This window comes from Python bivittatus, unplaced genomic scaffold (assembly GCF_059951505.1).
Source record: "Python bivittatus isolate LINGU-HERP-01145 unplaced genomic scaffold, Pbiv_v1 ctg000020_np1212, whole genome shotgun sequence".
NCBI lineage: Eukaryota > Metazoa > Chordata > Lepidosauria > Squamata > Pythonidae > Python > Python bivittatus.
In genome coordinates, this window is record NW_028277030.1 from 49,598,834 (window position 1) to 49,621,896 (window position 23,063).

Genomic DNA, 23,063 nt, shown 5'->3' on the forward strand with positions numbered 1-23,063 from the left:
TGGGACATGCACCCCAGTCAACCGGCTTCCGCGTCTGGGTTCCCTTGGCGCTGTTTTTCTGTTGTTGTTTTTCCAGACCCTGATGGCTTGTAACCTTCTCGTTTTAGGTCACAGTGCTGGGCACACCTGCTGAAGAAGATGGAGGAGGCAAAATAGACTTAATTAAAGCTGGGGTTTTTGATAGTCTAGATGTTGTTTTTATGGCTCATCCCTCTCAAGAAGATGCAGCTTATTTGCCAGATATTGCAGAACATGAGTGAGTACAGAGGAGTGGGAAAGTTTTGCTGATAATGTCTGAGAAAGGGTCATTGCCTTTTCATCGTCTTTGGGGTTAGGTTTTTTCCCAAGGCTGCTTGGAATCCTTTTCCGTCCTTTGTGTCAGTTCATGAACAACACGCTACAACACATTTATGGAGCTCAGCAGTACATTTCTGCTTCATTTTGCTTGTGTTATGTGAAAGTCGAGATTCTGTGCTCAGTAGCTAATGTCCCAAAGGGTCTGCTGGGAAGAGGATGATAGATGGTGTAGGAGGGATATCAGAAGTCTAGATATCAGCTCTTACTGGCTTAGGACCACTTACATTATTAAAATGGATGCATGGATGGGATGCTGGTAATACTTTTTTTTCCCTTTTGTTCCTTTCATGGACCGTTGTCAGTAACAGCATCTTTTCCTGAATTATTCTTGCTCCTACTCAAATGGTATTTGGTCTAGTGCAGTTGCTGTTCACAGTCCTAGGGAAGTAGCAGTGGTCAGAAAGAATAGTTGCCACCACTTCCAGTAACTCACTTGCCCTTAAAGTTATTATCTTAATATTTGAAGGAGGCAGAATGCCAAACTTTGGGTTCTCCAGAGAGGAAGGAAAGTTATCTGTAATAAGCAGCAGAAAGCAACAATTCCTTGCAACCAGTGCTTGCCCAAGGCTATATGTTGTTTTGCTAACAGACTGAGGGTAACCATTTTTAGAGATTGCTTCTACAAAAAATAGAATTACTTGCCTGCACTGTTGCTTTCTGAGGTTATATTTTCTTGTTTTCTCATTTTTAAGTAGTGTAACTGGGAAGGCTGAGCCTAGTAGTATTGACCAGTATAAACAGCTAGAAAATGAAGCAGCCATTACTTTTGTGCATGGGTGTCTGTGGTGGTGAGGATGTCAAAAAAAGCAAAATAGTGGGTACACCTCCAATCTGCACTGCTTTGTACATGTGTGAGACATCAACACATGTACAAAGGGGCAGGGCTTTGATTGTGTGGGCATGTCTGCCATCTTGACTTTTTTGACACACACACCCCTGCAGGCATTCCTGATGAAACCTGTGTTGATTCTCTTTAAATTCCAGGGCTATGGAATCACCCGAGGGTCTGGTAAACAGCCACAGCTGCCATACTCTTGTTATCCCAGAGCAGGGCTATGAAGTTCCCTTCTCTCCAACGTTTGCTTATTCACAATGCTCCATCTTTGCTTGTTGGTTCACTTTCCTTTGGTCATACACTTGGGAATATTGGGGTAATTGGGAAGTAAGGAAAATGTCAGATCACAAATGACATCCTGTTTTGTGACCTTTCAGCAACTCCATTGGTAATGTATTACATGTAAAATTAAGAAAAGTAAAATAGTAGGAAAGCAGGAGAGTTCAGTTAATCAGGTTTATCTGAAATATGCAGTGTTCATTTAATCTAAAATGACTTTATGCTGTAATTTTTATGAATGTGTACTGTAGCTATCAGTATTCAAATATTTTAAATCTTTTTAAATTAAGCAACCAATTTTAAAAGTTCATGACACTGCATCATTATAGAGGTTGCAACAAGTACATCTTGCCCCCCTCTTATCATGTTATTTTTTCAGTATTTGTCAGTATTTTCAGATGACGATTACTCTCTGTCATATGACATGTAGTTGTACTATAATTGGTACTACAGATAGTGCTGAGTGTATTTAAAACGCTCTAATTGCTTAATACCTAAGTTCTAATTTCATAATACCTCTTCACATGATTCTGTAAAGAATTTGTTTCAACTGGTGCTATGACATTCATTACAGAACCTTCCAAGAAATTGGATCTGGTGTTTATAATACAGAATTGAATAACTTGTGACTCAAATTTATATGGTACAGTGTTTGTTTGTTTGTTTATATTTCAAGTTTGGACACTGCCCATCTCACAAGGAAGTGATTCTGGGTGGTTTACGATAAAAACTATATTTTAATCCTATATTTATTTTCAATTTTCTTTATGTCTCTCTTTATCCTCCAAAATCAAACTCATGTAGAATCATATAAGATTTCAAATTGTTTTAACTTGGGTATAGTGGAGCTTTCTTATCTCAAATCTTTTGGCATGCCTCTGAAAGTCTACAGACAAGAAGTAGCTTTCTGCTAATACCTCTGGGTATTAATGACATGTGGCAGATGCTGCAATGAAGCCAAAGTACACTTCAATTTTATTCTTTAAAGTTAATATGACTTATTTTAAATGTCTCTGAAAATCACAAGATTTTAATATGTCTACAGTAGTGTAATAATGTAGATGTGTTTTTATGAAAACTGGTGGTTTTTCATAGTCTAGCGTTCCTTAGGACTTGGTAAATGAAACAAATTGCAGGCGCTTTTGATAGCTATAATATATACCTTTCCCATTTTTGAAATTAGCAGTCTTGCAGTGACAACTTCTTGTGATTAACTTAGAAGCTGAATAATTTTTTCTCACAGTTTAACAATTATTCAGCATCATTATAGATATTGAAAAGTTAGTAATATTTTTTGTACTTTGTAAGCAAGAAAATACATTGCAGGAAGTACCAAAGTACTATAATTTACATGTAATGATAAGGAGTCCAAGCTTATCCTGGTTTATTACTGTTTTCTGATATGTGCAGTGCATTCACTAACATTCAGTAGACATGGATAGCTTGTATATTTGGATGATGTTATGGCTTCTTGGGGTCTTAAGGTCCTGACTGGTTTGGGAACAGCAAACCAGAATGCTGAATTCAGATGTCATGCTACTGTTCACTCTCAATAATCCATGCTTTTTTTTTTCTTTTTTTTTTAGGACTTAGCTTTTTGTCTCATGCAGCCATCGGTACTGATCACACAACATAAGACATGGTTTGGGTTTGGGTTTGAGGCTTGTGTGAATCCAACCAGTTGTGTTTTACCATGGTTCAACAGACATAATGTTTGAATCTAGTGATCAGTTTGACAATCTGTTTTGTTATTGTTGAATAGAACTGGAATAGAATAATGGAAAAAGCAGTAGATTTCATATTTCATTAGGGATTTTATATAATAACTGAGTATTATATTTTTGAAGTTACAGTACTTTTAAATGCTTACTTGGATATTTTAAATCATCTTTGCTGCAGGGTATGTCAGTTCCACCAGGTAGGACAGACTAAGAAACTAACTCCACAGGAAGACTAAAACTTCTTTAACTGAGATTGGCTATAACATTATCTGGACATTCTGGAGTTAAAAAATGCTTTACCCTTGTTGTTTAGGCAGCAGAGTCTGCATATATCCATGAAGGTCATCTTCCTTACTCTCTATACCATCCTTATACTTATCAACATTTTATAGAAAGTTATTTCCCATTTACTTCTCAAATGAGTCAGTATTAGATTTCTAGTTCAGAACTGATTAAATTTCTAACACAGAATTCTAAGAAACAAAAATATCTTTTCTAGCTGGGTAACGAAACGTTTGCAAGAAAACAACCAAGCTCAGAGAACCCCAAGGATTCCACAGTTTATTTAAAGTGTTTATATGCCATATCTCATTATCTAAAGAAAATGGTGTATAAAAAGTGTATAACCTACCCTTTGCTTCAGTCTCAGGTAGTTAGGAATTTTGCTTTTACTTGATTTGACTTATAAAATATGACTTTTATAAAACAATTATTTAAAAGAGGGACTAGGCATCCACAAATCAGCCTTTTCCAAAGGTATTTCCAAGATATTCATGCTTTTAGCTTCCAGATTTCTAAGTCATGCTGGCTGAGAATTTTACAAATTGAAGTGTAGAAATTCCAGATACTGCCAGGTTGCAAAAACTGCCTTAAAACCTCTGTAATATCAAGGTACGTCATAAAAGTTCAAGAGAATAGGGCAGACTTTGCCAGTTGAAAGTAATGAAGGTCCATACTTTACATTTTGCGTGCCACTCTGTACAAGAAATGGAAAAGGACTGCTGACAGAAATGTAATTGATGGATGATAGGCTAGCTGAATTATTTAAACAGGCCTTAGTACCAGATATTGCCTGTTAGTAAAATTCCTTGTCAGAGGCCCTATTCTGTTTGCTTCTCTTCCTCTGAAAAAGCCCATGGGCAGCTTGTATGATAAACAAGACCATCTCTGTCTATAAGCTGATATAATATAAAAGATGCAAAAGAAAGGAAAAAGTTGAGATGGAGTGGGGAGAAGAAAGCAAGCTCAGACAGTAGTTCTTACAAATGCATTTAATAGAAAAACAGCCACAAGAAGTTTAATATGAATATGTTCAGCAGAAATCCTAAGGCATATGAAACAACATTTCATGCTTACTCTAATTACAATGTTAATATATCTTTAGGCGTAAATACGCATAAGTATTCAGGGGTATTAGAAGGCTGGACTTAGCAACAGATGCTTGTTCCAGTGGGAATAGAAATGGAAACTTTTGCTTTTTACTAGATTGCCCTGTTTTTGCCCTTTTCATGCTAATAAACTAAACCCAGGCATGACCCAAATAAGTTAAGCTGTTAATTGTCCTTTGCAAGTTGTTTGGTTATTTGAGAACATACTGAAAATTTAAGAAGCTGATTACACAGCACAAACACACACAGCTGTTCTGTCCTCTGGAAAAGCATATTCTGATGTGTTTGTAAAATTTTCTTAGGCTTGGAAAAAAACATTTAAAATTGATTTTTACACTGTAGGTTCTAATTTTAAAATTGCCATGTAGCATATTTATTCTATGGGTTATATGCAGCTTCCAAAACTATGTTATGAAATGTGCAGATCTTTGCTAATCCTAAACATTTCTGCTTTTTGTCTTTGAGCTTTGGTTCTTGTCATTTTTATGAAGGCCCATTTCATGGGATGGGAATTGATTATGATTATGTGCCATCAAGCCACTGTCATCTCTTAACAACCACATAAATAAATTTTCTCCAGGACAATCTGTCCCTAACCTGAGCCTTCAAGTCTTCCAACAGCGCACCCATCACTAATGTAACTGAGTCCATCCTTGCCGCTGGTCAACCTTTTCTTCTCTTATCTTTCACCTTTCCCAGGATTCAAGCATTTTCCAGAAAGCTAGGTCTTTGCATAATGTATCTGAAGCAGGATAATTTGAGCCTGGTCATTCTTTGCCTTGAGTGAGAACTTTGGGTTGATTTGTTCAGTGATCCATTTGTTTGTTTTCTTACCTATCCATGGTATCTTCAGGAGTCTTCTCCAATACCAAAGTTCAAAAATGTCAGTATTTGTAATGGAATGTGAGAATTACCTTAAAAGACTGGGGAGAGGTGGGAAGAGATGCTCCCTTGGGAATGATCAGGTAAAAGGGGGAGGAGCCCACAACTGAGAAGGGAACTTACAAAGGACCCGGCCTAACTGACCAGGTGGTAAATAGGGACGGCAGGAGATTTGTACTTTCAGCCTTGCAAGATTCTGTTAATGTAACCTATCAATAATGCAGAAGTAGCTCATCTGGTCATGTTTCCTGTCTGGTTTACTGGGAGGGCTGACAGTACTCTTTCTGTCTTGCTTGTTCAGAGTCCAACTTTTATTTCCATAGAGTGTCAAAGGGAATACCTTTGCTTACAGTATTCTGATCTGTGTAGGTATAGACATATACAGGTGGTCCTTTTTTACCGACCACTCATTCAGCGACTGTTCAAAATTGCAACAGCACTGAACGAGTGGTACTTAGATTGGTCCTTGAAATTCCAGCTGTTGCAGCGCCCCCACAATTATGTGACTGAGACTTGGGTGCTTGGCAACCAACTCGCACTTGCAACAGTTGCAGTGTCCTGCAGTCATGTGATCACCATTTGCGACCTTCCCTGCCAGCTTCCCGCAAACATAGTTAATGGGAAAGCCAGCGGGGAAAGTTTCAAGCTGCTCTGGTAAGTCCCTCTCCCAGCCTTCCTGCATACCACACTGCACCCTCCTTCCCTTGGCCTCCCTGTGCTCACACAGATCTGCACCCATCTTCCTGCACTCATGCTGCACTGGAGTACCCCCTCCATCAACTCTCGTGTGGCCTGTACCGGGTGTCTCAGGGGGCCCCACCCCCTTGCAGCACCCCCGCACTCCTTACCTGCGACTCCATCTGCTTCCTGCTTAACGACCCATGTGTCTTGGGGTTATGATGGCAACTGGGACTACCTGGATTGCTGTCACTAAGCAGTGCAGTCATGTGACACCATGCTTTAAGTATCACTTAGTGACAGCAGTCCTGGTCCCAATTGCTGTTGTAACCTGAGGACTACCTGTAACAGCATCTGAACATCTTTTCCAAGGTCTTCATGGCTACTTTACCAAGTGCTGGTGGTGTATTGCTTGTTCTTTTACTGTTGATGGTTGATCCTAAAAGGCAGAAGCTATCCACCACTTCAGTATCTTCATTGTCAGTTGCAAGACTGGTTGTTGTACCTGTTTTCTTTATATTTAATATTAGTCCCATTTTTTTCACCATGCTCCGTGTCTTTTATTACTAGTACTTGCAGATCCTTTGCATTTTCGGTTATCAAAGTAGCGTCATCAACATGGCACAAGTTACTGATGTTTCTTCCTCCAGTTTTAAAACAGTGCTCATCTTCTTGCAGTCCAGCTTCCCTTAATATATGTTCAGCATATAGGCTGAATAAACAAGAGGAGCGTATACAGACTTATCTCTCTCCTTTACCAACCTGGAGCCAGCCTGTTTTGCCATGATCTATCTGTAGGGTGAGGAATACTAAAATGTAAAGTTTATAACTTACATGGTATGATGAAGATGTTACTGCTGGATGATTTTTCTTGCTAACCTTTAGTATTGATGATGACAGGCAGATCCAAAGACTGAATTTTGCCACTTCCTTCTGGCAGATTCCCGTATTTTCTACACCTAGCAATTGTGGAAAATTACAGTGATTATTTGGCCAGAACCTACTATAGTAAAATGCCATGTGTCTCCTCCCCACCTTGCCACTTCCAGCTTTGGAGATGTGTTGGAAGTACAGAAGGTACACAGGCCATCAGCAATAATAAGAGGATGAATCCTGGTACGCACAAGTTTTGACTTAGCTATCAGCACTACTAAACAGAAAAACTGGCCCTTTTTTCCAAGTAGTTAGCTATAGGGCCCCCTTTCAGAACACTGTATTAATGAAATCCTAAACATGGATTGGGACTATGTTCTGACTCCCATGCGTGTTTCCATGGTTTCTCTACATTGATAGAGAAGGTGTGAAGAAACTCGGCATCCTCCTGAATACAATTTATAGGTTTTTTTTTTTTGTCTGCGCTCAGTCATTGCTGACCCTGCAGTGACTGCTTGGATGAGTCCTTGCAGTTTTCAAGGCAACTGTTTTTCGGAAGTGGTTTGCCAGAGCCTCCTTCCTAGAGCAGAGCCCAGCTGGCGAGCGCAGGAGGCGGGGTTTCTGTTGCTTCGCGCCCTTTTTGGGCGCGTGCGGTTTTTCGCGCTTACCGGCAACTGCTCCCAAATCCTTTTTTTGCAAGGCGCCGCCAGCATTTTTCCTCCCACCAGAGTGAGAGTCCCCATTTATCTACTCACGTAAGTTTTCGAACTGTTGGGTTGACAGGAACTGGGGAGGAAACAGGAGCTCACCCTGTTTAATGCGAAGGCTGGACTCGAACCGCTGAAGCGTCGACCATTTCTGGCCGGCAACTTTCAGCGTTATTAAGCCGCTGCGCTATTGTGATACTCTGAGTGTGCACATAAAGTAGAATAATCATTTTAAGACAATATAATTTTACTGCAGACTTCTTCCTACCACACAGATAGATGTGTGGGTGTTAGACTATGCACACCTATTTCCCATTTGAGGTTAGAAGTTGATAATGCTTGATCAGTGCTTATATGCAAATAAAAGATGAGTGCGGGCATCTAGCATTAGATGAAGCATAATGTTGTCAATGAAAATATGAAATATAATCCAAAAATCATATGCTTTGAAAGATGTGCATATTCCTTTGCTTATAATTCTTTGTAGAATCAGAATTCCCTAGTATGTTAAGTATTTTAAAGTATTATAAATATATAAGCAGAATGGATTTGTTTTAAGTGTAATTTTTCCTAAATTTCGAAGACATCCATAAGATAAAAAGGACATGGATGTAAGTGAAAACAAACTACAATTAATTATAGTTAGCTTCATGTATTTGTGTAGTGGTTTTTAGACGGCTACGATAAAGTGAAATCAATAATTATTAGCTATTTATCATATTTCCACCACTGCAGTTATGAGACACTTCGTAGCTTACTGTAATTAGGAGCAATACAAGGATTTAAAATAAAACATCCACAGTTGGAACTTAAATATATAAACATTTAAAACATAAAAATCTATGCGTAAAATCAATCCAGGTGGGCATCCTATCATCATAGAATAACTCAGTTGTCAGTAGTATCTGGAAGGTTGGGACAGTTGAGACCAGCCTAATTTCTTAGAGGAGGCTGTTCTACAAAGTAGGTGCAGCTACTGAAACATTTCTGTTTCTAAGGAGTTTTAGATATTTGGCAATAAATACTAAATCAGCAAAATAGGGCTTGCAATTTTGACTCCATTCCTGAAATCAGTTTCTTGACTAAGTTTTCATAGTGCTTTATAAACGTTCACTTTTTACTTACTGTTAGTATTTTTAAGATTGCATCTGTAACTCAGTTCCTGTTTGTCAAATGCTACATTTTATAATGTTTTTCATTGTCATAGCTGTCAAAGTATTATTTTTCTAGATGTAACAAATACAGACATGTTTATCTTGAAATAAACAGATGGGCGGCCGCATCTGTTCAACCTTGGCTGAACTCAAAAAAGCTGATTAGAGTTTGACTCAGTACTCAGATGAAAAACCACCAGCGAGTAGCATGGCTGTAGGTGACACTGGGAGATCAAAAATACATTCTGGAGGAAAACAGTGGCAAAGAGTTTTCATTTCATTGCCAGCAGAACTATATGGATATAATCATAGTCAAGCTCAACTCAAATAAGACTTCAGTTTATCTTTGGAAGGGAGGTAAAATGTATTTTGGCAATCATGCACATTTCACAATAGAAGCATCTACTGTCTTAGATTACCCCATTATTCTGGTCTAGTAATTGGTTCTGTTTAAAGGTCCTTGGCATTTATGGAGCTCCTCTATGACAAATGGATTTCTTTATTTGAATAACTGGGAGATATTAATCTGTACACATACCTTTCCAGTGCAGGTGTATTGTGTTCTGTAAAAACAAATGGGGTTTTTTGCAGTCTAGAAATGATTTCTGGATGATTATACTGGATATTAGTCTGGTTAGCATATAGTACTAAACGATAATGATGTTTGTTCATTTTCCTGTCCTGGAATGAGTAAATTGAGTTATCCTAGTTTGCTCTGCGCTGGGTACTGGCCAAAAAGAATGGAGGGAAACATACCCCATTTATTTTGCTCATTTTTTAGATAGACTGGCTTGAACAATAAACCATGATTTAAACAAATCCTGTCTTGGTGCAAGCACAACTACTGTAGAAAGAAGCGAGTAGAGAAGATAAGCTTTTAATAAAATTACAGGATGTTTTCATTATGTAGTTCATACATGTTTAAAATGCTCTTTTTAAAAGGATTTGCTAAAGGTTTCGGGTACTAATTCACTAATTTCCACCAGGTTTAATTTTTTGTGTTGTATCAGCACTCTAATTCGTAGAAATATCAGGTGTTGTTTTGCAGTGTCAAAGATCAGCTTTGAATATGGAAGCTCTGTATCAAATACCTTCCATTCGTTACCTTGTGTTGATCTGCTGTTTCAGATCTTTGTAGAGCTTTGGAGTAATACAATGCAGCATGCACTTATCTCCTTAAAATTATTTTCATGAAATGAATCCAAAGGGATTTTTTTTTCCTTTAAAGTTGTTTAAAAACAAGTGATGACTTTTATTTCCTAGTGTGACTGTGAAATACTATGGAAAAGCTTCTCATGCTGCTGCTTACCCTTGGGAAGGAATAAATGCATTAGATGCTGCTGTTCTTGCATACAACAATCTGTCACTTTTAAGACAGCAAATGAAACCAACATGGAGAGTTCATGGTGAGACCTTCCTTCACTCTTATGTCCAGCAAGTTATATCAGACCCTGATTAAGCAAATGTGTTATATCTGGCATGTTAATGTTAAAAAATGAACAGTTGCTTGTGTGTTTATTTTTCTGCCCGGTAAGTTTTCAAGCATTGTTTGCAGTGTGTATATTGTACAGTAATAGCTAGAAGCCTCTCTCATCCTATGCCTCCGATGGGATCCATTCTCTCTGTTTAGATAGGATGTAGGTAGTGCCAAGCTTGTGGGTTTTCTTGTAGTAGGAAAAACTGAAGCACCTAAAACTCAAATATTTTATCGCACTTCATGTCATCGGTACATTACTAGAGTTTGGTATGATTCAGTAATTGAACGTATACTCACATATGATTCCTATACAAATACGTCTAACCTAGTTTTTTTCAAAACGTGAATTCTCTATAATAATAATCCCTTTCAGAGATTACTGGAGATACTATAATACTTATTTTATTTAGTCATTTAGGAAACTTCTTTACTGCTTCAGTAGTAATTAAGCAGTGTACAAATAATAGTTTTAACTATTCCAATGTGGTATTCAATGCATAGCAGTAGGAATTCTGCTTTTTATATGGAAGTATGAAGCAGTTAATGCTATCAAATTAGCTTTTAAACAGTTGCAGGTAAATTAATTAATTCACATTTTCAAGGTGTAAAATTAAATTAGTATATTTACTTTTAATTAAATGTAAATAAAATAAAAATGTAGTTTTATTACTACATTCTGAAGTCCATGCAGTCAAAAACTAAATGTGGCCTTTGACCTAGGAAGAGCTGTACTCTCTTTCTACACATGTAATCTGAGGAAATAAATTTAAAAATCATCATTGTGGAATCAATAATTTTATTATAAATGCTTAGTTTAAGGCTTTTCTTGAAGTAGGCTGAATTATCTTGCATCCCAAAGATAATCCTAACCGTGAAGCTTTAAGCTTATGGATGTTTTGTCCTTGGCTTTTAAGATAAAATTATTGTATGCAATATATGGCGTATCAACTGGCCAGTACTGTTTTTAATAACAGTGAAGAATGAAGTAAAATGGAATCCATTTTGTTTCTTTGAATACTAAATATAAAACTCTTGTAAATTGTATAAAAAGTAAAAAAATCTTGCTTAAGAGATAGGCAATCTATTTTTCCAAATATTGCCCTTAGGGTATTTTAATCACCATTTATCCATGCTATTTGATTTTGTTTTAATAGAATATTTGGATTTTATTTCCAGTTGTTGGGTGTTCCTTTCAGAATGCTATGGCATATACAGTAAGGAATTAATACACTTTAAATAGAAGATAAAAAGCTCTGTGTATCAAGTGGATCATGATATATATTTTGGACCCAGATAAAACATTTCTTTAGTGAAATATTTTCCCCACAGATGGAGGCAAATTATCTCCAGTTAAGATTCCTTTTCTGGATAATTGTTTCTTTTCTGTATTTCCGTCCACTCAATTTCTGCTTTGTGAAGGTTTCGCTTCATATTCTGTTAACTTAGAATGGTACAGCTTCTGAAGTGTTAGGCAGAGTTCATTCTTAATTAAGAAAGAAGAGGGTTTTTTAAAACCCTACTTCAGTTTATATACTGCCCCCATCAAACAGTAATTTGTACAGTTTACTAACACTAGAGGAAGAGACTAAGTGGTAGGGGTGATGGTGTTTTGTCCCCCTGGTGACAGCATCCCCTCAAAATTGCATGGAAGTTGGCATGGGGACTTCAAGGAAATCTGCGAATATTGCTGTGAAACTCCCTTTTTCCAGGTGCAAGTCTGTGCTGATACTGTGTTTTTTTCCTTCTGTCCATTTTGGGTCCATATTAGCTTGATCGTAATGGAGTTATCATAGGTGAATTGTGCTGGTTAGGCTGGCTGCAGAAGATTATTTTTTTCTATCATTTTAAACTAACTTTTGCATCATTAAGGTAGCTATATTTATTGCATTAACTTTCTAGTAAGCCTTTAGCTTTCCTTCTGACCATTGAAACAAATCAGAAGAAAAATATTCAAGTAAACAAGGCATTTATATGCCAATTTGCAGCTCAAACAGCTTTTTGCCTTTAAAATGAAAGTATTATGACATTGTGGATGATTATGTAGATAGGGTTAAGCAGTTTATAGAGAGCCAGTCTGGGGTACTAGTTAAAGGCACCAGGCTAGAAACCAGGAAACCATGAGTTTTAGTGCTGCCTTAGGCATGAAGCCAATTGGATTACTTTGGCCCAGTCACTCTCTATCAGCCCTAGGAAGCAGGCAATGGCAAACCAAAAATTTGCCAAGAAAACTGCAGGGACTGTTCACTGTTCTAGTTATTAAATTCTCTTCAGATGAGGAATTTCTCAGGATATTTCATACAGTTGTATTGGTTACTACAGAAATATCTAAGTATGGAACAGTTTGATTGGGTATAGGACTGCTCCATTCTTTTATTTTCATCTTGCTTGATTAAATTAATTCTACATGGCAATAGCAATTCAAAAGATTTCATCATTTAATGGGCTGCTGACAAAGCAAGATGATTTTGTATGTGGATTTCAGAAACATTGTACAGCTCAAGGTAGTTTTATGCTTGCAGAAACATTGCCTTCTAGGGTTTTTGAACTATATATCCTATAAATCTTAATATGAGGAATAATCTATGATTATGGAAATTATAATCTCAAACATTGGGAATCAGATACTGCTTACTCAGGGACTCAAGACTACACACTTGGCCTTTTCAGATATTTCTTGAAAGGAGTTTAGCTGTCTTATTAATTTCTGTGCTAAGAGATCTTTTTGTTATATGTAAGAGTCTGGAGGGACACAAGTTTCCTCATACCTGAATGAAACTGGGTGTTTTATTAATGCCAGATGGTATCATTTTTACATTATATTTAATGAATAGAAGTTTAATACATAAGTCATATAGCAAGTCTTAGGATATCGCAAATATAGCTCAAGACAATAACATTCTGACTTTAACTCTTTTTAAATAAATACATTGTTCTGAAAATAAACAAAAGAATCAGGCAACAAAAATGAATAAAACTAGACTTTCCAGGATAGTCCATTTAAAATGGTTATATTGAATATCCACTCCTTTATTTTATTTTGAAGTTCTCTTCTGGCTATGAACTTACTTGCCTAAGAATTACTGTGGTGCCCATAGAAGAGAAAATAGATGAATCCTATTGGAATTAGAATTACAGTGATTTCTCACAGAAAAACTTGGAGCACATCTGGAGAAAAAAATCTTCAGAATATGCATCCAAGAAGAAAGAAACAAAGGTTGTATACAAAATGTATACATATATGCAGATCAAGAGTCCCTCTTCTTGAAAGATAAATAATTGTAAACTAAAATGTAGATGTATCAGGTATATCATGTGAGATTTAAATATTTCTTTCCTGACTTTAACAGGTTTATTGTCATGCACTACTAATTTTGATTTTAGTAATTCTGCAATTATGTTATATTGCCACTTCAGTTTCATGACAGAATTGTTTCTGTACGTGATATTAGAACGAGAGTAAATCTGAGATTAAGTCATACTTTCAAGTCAGAGCAGGGAAGTATAAAGTAATTCTTACTCTTACAACCGTTTGGCATCAACTGTTTTTTCTTGAGGTACATGTTAGATTTGAGCAAATAAAAATGTGTACATGTATGTGTGTATTGTACGTGTATATGTGTGTGCGTATATTTGTATGTGTGTGTATGTATACATACACATGCCAGTGAAAGTACTATACATAAGATATATGTATATAAAATATATGTGAATATTCATTTCATATATATTTTATATACATATATCTTACCTTCACTAGTTTGAAATTTATTTTATCTCTTGATTTGGACATGGCATAACATGCTAGCCCCTATTCAGTTTCATGTGAAACTTTTTGGGAAAAAAATAGTACTTGAATAATCTGAAAAAGACGTGTGTGTGTGTGTGTGTGTGTATGAAAGGGATGGTTTTATGTCTTAATTTAAATGTAAGAAATTTAATTTCTTCCTGATACAAATATATTCAGCTTCTGCTTGATATTTCTTATTTATTTAACCCTGCTTGTTACAGGATGAGACATTTTTTTTTCAATTTTAAGAGCAACAAGTAAACAACAAAGGAACACGGCAGCAAGGGAGGCCCGTGATTTTGGAATCCAGATGTCCATTTCTTTTCTTTAATGTCAGAATATCTTCAGACTGAGTTCTCATTGATAGTGCTTAAATAACATGACTTTTCTGTTTAGCTGTTTTGCAATAAGCCTCAGAAAGCCTAGGTGCCAAACTCTCATTTCAATGACCTGTTTCTTCCTCATTGTAGGTATAATAAAGAATGGAGGTGTGAAACCTAATATCATCCCTTCTTACACTGAATTAGAATTTTACTTGCGTGCTCCTTCCTTAAGGGAACTCTCTACCTTGAAGGAAAAAGCAGAGAATTGTTTTAAAGCTGCAGCTCTAGCCACTGGGTGTGAAGTAAGGCTGTTAGAGATCTTTTCTAAGATATGATGTGAGCTGATTTTTTCAAATAAATTAAAAACATGGATGATTTGAGTTGAAAGAATTAATAGCAGTGCAATGTAAGACTTGACTTTTGCATACGTAATATTTCTGAATTGTCCTAGTACTAGTCAAAACTAGTACATAGGGAAGAGAGGGCTAAAAAGTGTTCTGTAATTATTGTAATTAATTGCAACAGTTTTGGCAAAATCATAACGTGCTAACTCATGAATTCAGCTGTAGCTACAACTTCTCTCTCTCTTTCTCTCTCCCTCTCCCTCTCTCTGTATATATATATGATAATGATATAAAGATAGTGTAAAGAGACAAGGAAACTAAATGCAAAGGACTCTACTTTGAATTAAGTCTCAATGATTTCAGTGAAGCTACCTTTTAAGTGTTTATTTGTTGTTAACCTCTTAGCAGGTAGATTCCTTGGTATAATTTGAAAGGATATTATCTCTCCCCGCAGTGTTTTAATTGCTTTTTATTTGGGAAAAAAAGTGCAAGGACAAGAAACAGGAAATGACTTTGTTTCTTACAAGAAAACATAAGAGTCATATTTTACCCCTATAGGTTGAAAAGGGCAGTTAAGTTCTAATCAGTTACAAAGAATGCAATAAGGTTATAAATGTTTACTATAAAATAAATCCAATTGTATTGACTAAGATTTAATTTCAAGTACCTCTGTAGGATTTAAATTTAAGTCACTTTATGCTTGCTTTGCGCATAATAGGCTTGATTTGTGAGTAAAATGTGCATAGTATTGAATAATAAACTCTTTATTTCAGATGTCCTGATATTTTCACAGAAAAGTAAATGTTTTTTTCTTGTCTAGGTGGAATTACAAGATGGTGCAAATGATTTCTACAATGTGCTTCCTAATAAGACTCTTAAAAAAATCTACAAAGAAAATGGCAAGAAGCTTGGCATAGACTTCATTTCTGATGAAAACTTAAATGAGTTGACAGGTAAGAATATAACCTCTTTTTTTTAATATAATTTTTATTGAAGAATTTTTTTAACAAGATAAAAACAATTCAAATTGAAAAGTTACAAAGAAAATAAGGAAGAATAGTGAATGTAAGAAAGAAAATAGAAAAAGAAATAGAAAAGAAGAAAGAAAAAAGACAATAAAAGATTATAAAGAAGCTGCTTCCAATCTTTTTGACAGCAGTTATAAATGCATTCATATTTTATCCTTTCTCTAAGGTTACATCATAATTTCCTTCTTTCCGTAAGCTACCTTTCAAACCTTCAAACCCATAAATCACAAGTTCATAAGTCCATAAGGGGTTTCCAGGCACTCATAAATGTAGTTGTTGATCTTTCTCTACTCAAACAAGTTAATTTTGCCATCTCTGCTAGTTCTGTCATCTTCCCCAAGAATATAACATCTTTAGGCATGGCATCCTTGGTCAAATGGAAATATTCTGTGAATCCATAAGTGAACAGAAGTAGACACACACTCTATAGGGTAAACAAAATTAACAATGATGTCTTTTTGCAAATTTGAATGCCTGCTTACTATCTGCAGTTTTCAGATTCAAAATTGTAAAAAGCGAACGTGACAAGTACAGAAGTTTGAGCACCCATACATTTGATTCAGTGCTTTTTTTTTTTAATTGGAAAATTGTTAAAAGGCCCAAAAAGGAGATTGACCCTTCTAACCTCTCAGGTAATGATTGTTCTGTTTTGAGCAACCATGGGCCCCTCTAAGCAGCTGTCTGAGCATTTGAAAATGAATTTGCTCTAACAAAGCAGAGAAGCCTTTTTAAAAAACAAAAACCCATTAAACACTTCCAGCTAGCAACTTAAACTCTGAGAAATAATGTTAAGAAATGGATGTTACATGGAACTGTTGAAGTCTGGAATACAAGAATAATCTTTGCTAGAGCTTCTCTCAAACTAGTCAGATCCACGAAAGAGAATCCACAGATCACAGCAAATGTCCTGCTGCAAAGTTTAGTTAAGACTGAAATAGTTGTCCTCAGGTCCACAGTAGAGTATTGCTTATACAACAGTTATCTGCATGGGAGAGTTGTCAGAAGAAAATCTTTTTTCTGGCCTCATCACAGTTGTCATCACCTAAATTATGCAAAAGAAAACCTCAATAAGCCTGAAACATTTTGCCATTCATTAAGCTTGGGTGTTTGATAATGAAGCTCAAGCTCAGATACTTTGGTCACCTAATCCGAAGAGAGATCTCTTTGGAGAAGACCCTGATGCTGGGAAAGATTGAAGGCAAAAGGAGAAGAGGACGGCAGAGGATGAGATGGTTAGATAGCATCACTGAAGCAATGAGCATGAAACTGAGCAAACTCAGGGAGGCAGTGAAGGACAGGAAGGCCTGGCGCAATATGGTTCATGGGGTCATGAAGAGTCGGACACGACTTAACAACTGAACAACAACAAAGCTTGGGTGTGGCTCTGTTACACTTTGGGGATATGTGGTAGCCAGTGATCCAGGAAATATTGTCCAGTTAAGAGGAAGAATAGATTCAACTAAATATAAACATATCCTAAAAGCTAATGTCCCCCAGTCAGCAAAAAAGCTGAAAGGAGGTTGCATATTTCAAAAAGACTGAAACATACTCCCAGGATAACCATGAAATATTTACAAGAAACAAACGTCATAGTCCTGAGACATATTGAACATCTGTGTGGACCTCTGAAACATGCAGTGCATGCAATGAGATCTGATCTAAGGATATTTCTGAGCTAGAAGAATTCCACAAGGAAGAGTGGAAAAAATTCAAAAACAAGAATAGAAAGTAAGCAAGAATAGTTGACTGTCCAAAACATTTGGAAGCTTTTTTTTTCAGTCAAAGGAGATGTTACCAGTGTTGATTAAAAGAATGTCCAAACTTTTGCACCTACCATATTCACTGTTTGCTTATGCTGAACAGTAGGCTAGCAACACATCCAGTAACAAAGGATTAGAAGTGTCAATATCTAATGTAGATTCTTGTTTCCTCATCTTTTCTATTTCCCAGGTTCTTAAAATGGAGGGACAAAATCTTGGAAATCCTAACATTTGAAGTATAAAAAATTGCACCTTAGTACTTAGTGTGGGGAAGGGGATCTATATAGGAGCTGAATTTTTAATTTGCTGAACCCTGTAATAATATTTTTATTTGCTAAACCATACAGTAATATTTTATCTTGTAGACTGTTTGATATATTCCAAACCCTAAAATGTTTTGGTTCTCTTTAGGTTCTACTGACTTTGGAAATGTTAGCTTTGTGGTTCCTGGGATTCACTCCTACTTTTACATTGGTTCTGATGCATTGAACCATACGGAGCAGTACACAGCAGCTGCAGGTTAGTAGTTAAAAGTGTGTATATCTTTCACACACAAAAAAAAGCAACAACTTTGAGAACAGTGTGGCAAAATGCATCTGGAGTTTTGGTGGTATAAAGATCTCAGATGCTCTTGTGGCAGCCAGTGCCTTTTGAGATTGGTAGAACAAGACTGATGCTAAGTGCCAGAGGTGTGCAGTATTTGGATCCAAAGCAAATAAGGTGCACAACTCTATTAAGAACACATGAAAAATTATCTTCTTTGGTCCAGGAAGCTAACCAGCTATGTACTGAGTAAAAAGCATGGCCTCTCCACCCACCCTCTGCAGTCATCTTGAGGCCAGTATTTCAGGGTGCAAAAGGCAGGGATAGAGATAGGTGCCTAACTTTGGTGCTAAGGTCACGTGTTCAGATTATACATGTGCATTTCCTGTCCACCCACAAGCACTGAAAGTCATATTCTGTGCATATTAATGACTAATTTCCTTCTCAGTCTCCTGGAAAAAGAACTGATGTCTTCACTGCTGCCTGGCTCGGAACTGGAAATAAAATGAGTATGTGGCACTGGCAAACTTCCATGACAATTATCATTGTTTCATCTTGGCTTCTGGGGTGAGGAGGAAAGGCGCAGTGTCAGAGCAACCTGAGAAAAGTGGCTTTTGCCAAGTTAGATGCATATATTTGCTCCAAATCTGCTGGCCATTCATCCAAGCCACAGCATCCTGTGAGGAGAGTTCTTCTCTCACAGATACCAGATGCAACCCAATTTATACTATAAATTCATTTTTAGCTGAAAAATGTGGATTTTACATTGGTAGGTGCATCTGCAGCTGTAAAAGGACAGTGGAATTCAGATTGCAGTCTTTTAAAAAGGAAACTGTTTTTAAAAACCTCTTCAAATTTGAAAAGGTCCAACATAGCTCCTGTACTGAAATGAAGTCTCTACTTTTTGTGGGTTTGATTATCCTAGGATCAGAAGAAGCTCAGTTCTATGCCTTGAGAACAGCTAAAGCTTTAGCTATGACTGCCTTGGATGTTATTTTCAAGCCAGATGTGTTGGAAAAAGTTAGAGAAGATTTCAGACTAATGAAACTGAAAGAAGAAGGTTGTTTGAATATTCCCGGAAATGCAAAAGGATCAGGTATTGGTATTGGAGCAGAATGTGCATCGCACTGAAGTAATACAGCATATTACTATATCTAAAAACTCTACAGAAAGTCCAGGATTGTTCTACTTCTAGGGAATATTTTTGATAATTGGAAAGATACTGAAACTTCGGTGTATTTTTTTAAATCGTATTTTTATCTAAAATCATGTCATTTGTCTTAATTTCAGACAAAATTACATAGTGTAATTAATTGAACGTAAGCTGTATCTTAGACTTTTGAACTGTTGCAAGTGCTGGTACAATTTTTTAAAAAAATATTAGGTTATTTTCATAGCTGCTGTTCTAATGTTAAGGAACAGAGGGAGCCATGCTTAGTTTATAAGATGCAGCAGCAAACACCATAATCAGGAAAGTTAGCGTACTTGATTAAGTTATATGTAATTGAATTATGGCTTTTGAAAAGGGGATACCAAAAGTTAAGCTTTGTTTGAAAAATGGACCTGGGTTTTTATCTCAGAAATAACTTCTGCCCTCTTAATCTCATTCTCGCAAATGGAGCTCGGTGTTTGAATATGCAACATTTTTCATTTTCTTTCCTCGGCTTTCCTGGAAGGCTGTTTTTTTAATCACTTTATATTTCATACCTGAAATACATTCCTATACCCTTGTTTTGCACAATTTCCAAATCAAGTGTATCTCTTAGTAGGATGTGTAATGTTTATTAAAGTGAATGGGACTGTGCAGTGCTTCAGATTCAGTTCTGTAAAGATGCTTTGGAGTGAACGGAGGCATGAATAGCAGCCGCAGAGGGCAGCTGTGTGGACCCAGGAAACGGTGCTGCTCTTTTAAAGAGTTGTGGGCAGGTGATACATTTGCACACTTGCACATTCAGAAGTGCCTTTCTGGAATCAAATGCAAAGAACTGCACAGATCTGAAAGAGAGTAACCAGGCATAGCTCTTAAACTGGAATTCAAGGGAAAAAAAATTCTTGTGAAAATGCCTGATTAAACAAGAATGGGGGGTTCTTTCTATATTATAGATAGAGGTAGAATATAAAGCAGTATTTCGGATTTTTATTTCTCTTAAGAAAATGTTCAAAAGAAAAGAAAACTTACCTAAAATTTTCCTCTTCTTACATTTGCTTAATTAAACATTTAGGCACTGGAAAAATTACATTTTGAAAATTAATTATTCCAAATTTCAAGTTATGGATGCAGTACAAAGTAAGTTAGCAGACATAGCTATACAGTAACTACCATCTTAAAATAATAGTTTGCCAAGTACCTAATGGTATGGATTTGGCACCTAGAGTATTTGGAATAATGCTAAGCTTTTTTGGATTGAAGGTGACAAGCAAATAAACAGGTGGAAAGTGAGTAACCAAGAGAAAAGAAAATGTTGAAATTTTCCCTCATGGAAAGGGAAATCCTATGAAAGAGTGCTACAGATGATTAAAACTTGTTTTAAAAGTACGACTTCTAAATCAACATTTATTGTAAAAGAGGACTTATTGTGAAACTCTTGTATTTTTTTAAAATCAAACATTGATTCTTTATTCTAGAGATATAGTTATTTCGGAATATAAGGTAATACAAAATCTGGCCCTTATTGGCAATATTTTCAGATACTTGATCCCATGCAGTGCACTTTTATGCCATCTTTTAAAACAACGTCTGGAATCTTTCAGCAATCTGATCCCTGAGAATTTGTAGTCTTGCAAGATTTTAGTATTTTTCTTCCATTTGTACAAATTGGTTAATCCTTCCCAAATAATGTTATACTAACACTGTCTAGGGCTGTTGAGGATACCTTTGAATACTATATTGCCAACCCCTCCATTAATTAGATTATAAACATAATTGGAAAGTGGTCATTTGGTCTGTGTGTGTGTGTGTGTATTGATGCTGTCAGGCAGCCTTTGTATTTGGAATTCTGTAATATTTCTAATAGTGTCAGATTGAGCCTTGCAGTGCAGTTCTTTGCATACCTACTCAGAAGGAAATCCTATTCATAGATTCATACATACTTTCATACTGCACCTCTAAACAGTTTTCTCTATAAATGTCAAGTGCTTACTCACTTTTCAACTGATCCAGTAAATTTCTGTTTTTAGCATCTTTGCAATTTATAATGGACATATTACAGTCTTTTGGATTAATATTATAGATATTGTAGCAAGTTCCACAGCTGTAATATATATGGATTTCTGATTGAAGCAATATGCCTGTACTTACATATAGGGGGAAGAGACAATATCTAAAAAAAAAAAAGCCCTCTAAGAACTATTTGAGAGTTTTGCATGTTGAACTATAAATTGCATGTTAGATTTTACACCTAATCAATAACAGTGTAATGTTTGTTGCCAGACAAGATTAGGATATTCTTTGAAATGAACTGCCTTATTGAATGTTTCTATTATACCTGACATGCTGGAATTTCTTTTTACCTTCCACAGCTGGTCTCCTAAATAGTTGTACCTTGGAAGAGAAATCATACATTATATGTACAACTGTGACATTGTAGTGTATATAATTGTATTAAAGTTACACTTCAGTATTTTGTCCAAGTTGGTCAGTTCAACCTGCCACAAAAATAATAATTTTATCAAGTTATATCTAGTATTTGATTTGATTGATTTCATCCCAGTGAACCATCATTTGAAATAAGTATTCATCTTTTCAAGAAAAAAAGTGGCTCTGGAGGATTTTTTCTTTCTCTGCCACAGAATCCAATTGTGACAGTAGTGGGCAGAGAGCTATCAGACTGGCCAGACCAGGTTTTCTAAGGTTCTGGTCAAGGCTTCCCTTCCCAACCACATGAAATTTGCTTCTGATAACCTTAGTACCAAAGGAAAACCAAGTATTTTGTTGAACTCCAGAAGGTTTTCTTCAAAGGAACTAGCCATGTTAGCTAAGCTGGGAACATTACAACTCCCACGTTTGTGAGGACTGCTAGTTGTAGCTTGGCAATGTGTTACAGACCACAAATCTCACGTTAAATTGGTTTCTGAAAAATGCTAAATATTTCAGGCAGAATGTAATTATATTGTATATTAAGAGGTTGCTGGGCAGTAAAGTTAATGGGTTGCATTATTCTTAGTATTCAGGATGGGGTGGAGGGGGGAATCCATAACAACAACTCAATATGTGTTTCTTAATATTAATTTCTTAAATAGATTTCTTAGCCTGGTGTCTTAAGGATGAGAACTGATATCCAGAATGGAAGAGTAGTAGTACACTGGGAGCATCTTTTCCTAGACTATTCAGATAAGAAAATTAGTGGGAACTAACAATGTTCTATGGACAACATTGTATCTAAATTGCATAGCTTGCTCAGTAGTACACTTGACATAGCTGTTTAATAATTTTTAACTATTTTAATATATACAAAAATGCTTGAAAATTCATCTTGCTATTGCAAGTATTTGGTACTTACAAGCCACAGAGTCAGTTTGATTGGAGCAGCTTATAAGCCACATAAATTCTAAACAGGCAAAAGGAATATTTGAGCAGTGGGTCAAATCGATTGTGTGACCTCAATTTAATATGGGGAGTAGGTGATTTAAAGCTTCAGGAAGTCCAGTTGAAACAGATGGATACAAGGAATAGTTTACCCATAAAGACGTATCCCATTGGTGCCATCCCACTTCATTAGCATGCTAGAAAGGCTGTGACATTAATGATAATAGCAAGGAAAGTGTTTCCACAATAGCTTTTGTATGCTAAAGTTGAGGGCCAGAGACAATATCTTGGTTGGTAGAACTTTTAGAGATATTCTTACTAACTGTAAGTTGAATCTGAATTGTGACTATCAATACCAAGCCATGACTAAGCCATTCAGTAGACTGAAGTGCACTCCACCAC

At 36.2% G+C, this 23,063-nt stretch overlaps 1 protein-coding gene across 5 annotated transcripts in view; it reads left to right on the plus strand.

The window, feature by feature from the left end:
- PM20D2 (peptidase M20 domain containing 2) overlaps nucleotides 1-23,063 on the plus strand; it is a 37,627-nt gene that overhangs the window by 5,457 nt on the left and 9,107 nt on the right. For 2 of the 5 annotated variants that reach the window (XM_088138409.1, XM_088138404.1), the window contains 6 exons: nucleotides 108-256; nucleotides 10,138-10,280; nucleotides 14,609-14,763; nucleotides 15,626-15,758; nucleotides 18,005-18,112; nucleotides 19,062-19,232. In XM_088138409.1, coding sequence (XP_087994535.1) covers nucleotides 108-256; nucleotides 10,138-10,280; nucleotides 14,609-14,763; nucleotides 15,626-15,758; nucleotides 18,005-18,112; nucleotides 19,062-19,232 — 859 coding nt within the window. The other 3 variants (XM_025174235.2, XM_025174245.2, XM_025174238.2) reach the window with 3 other exon arrangements.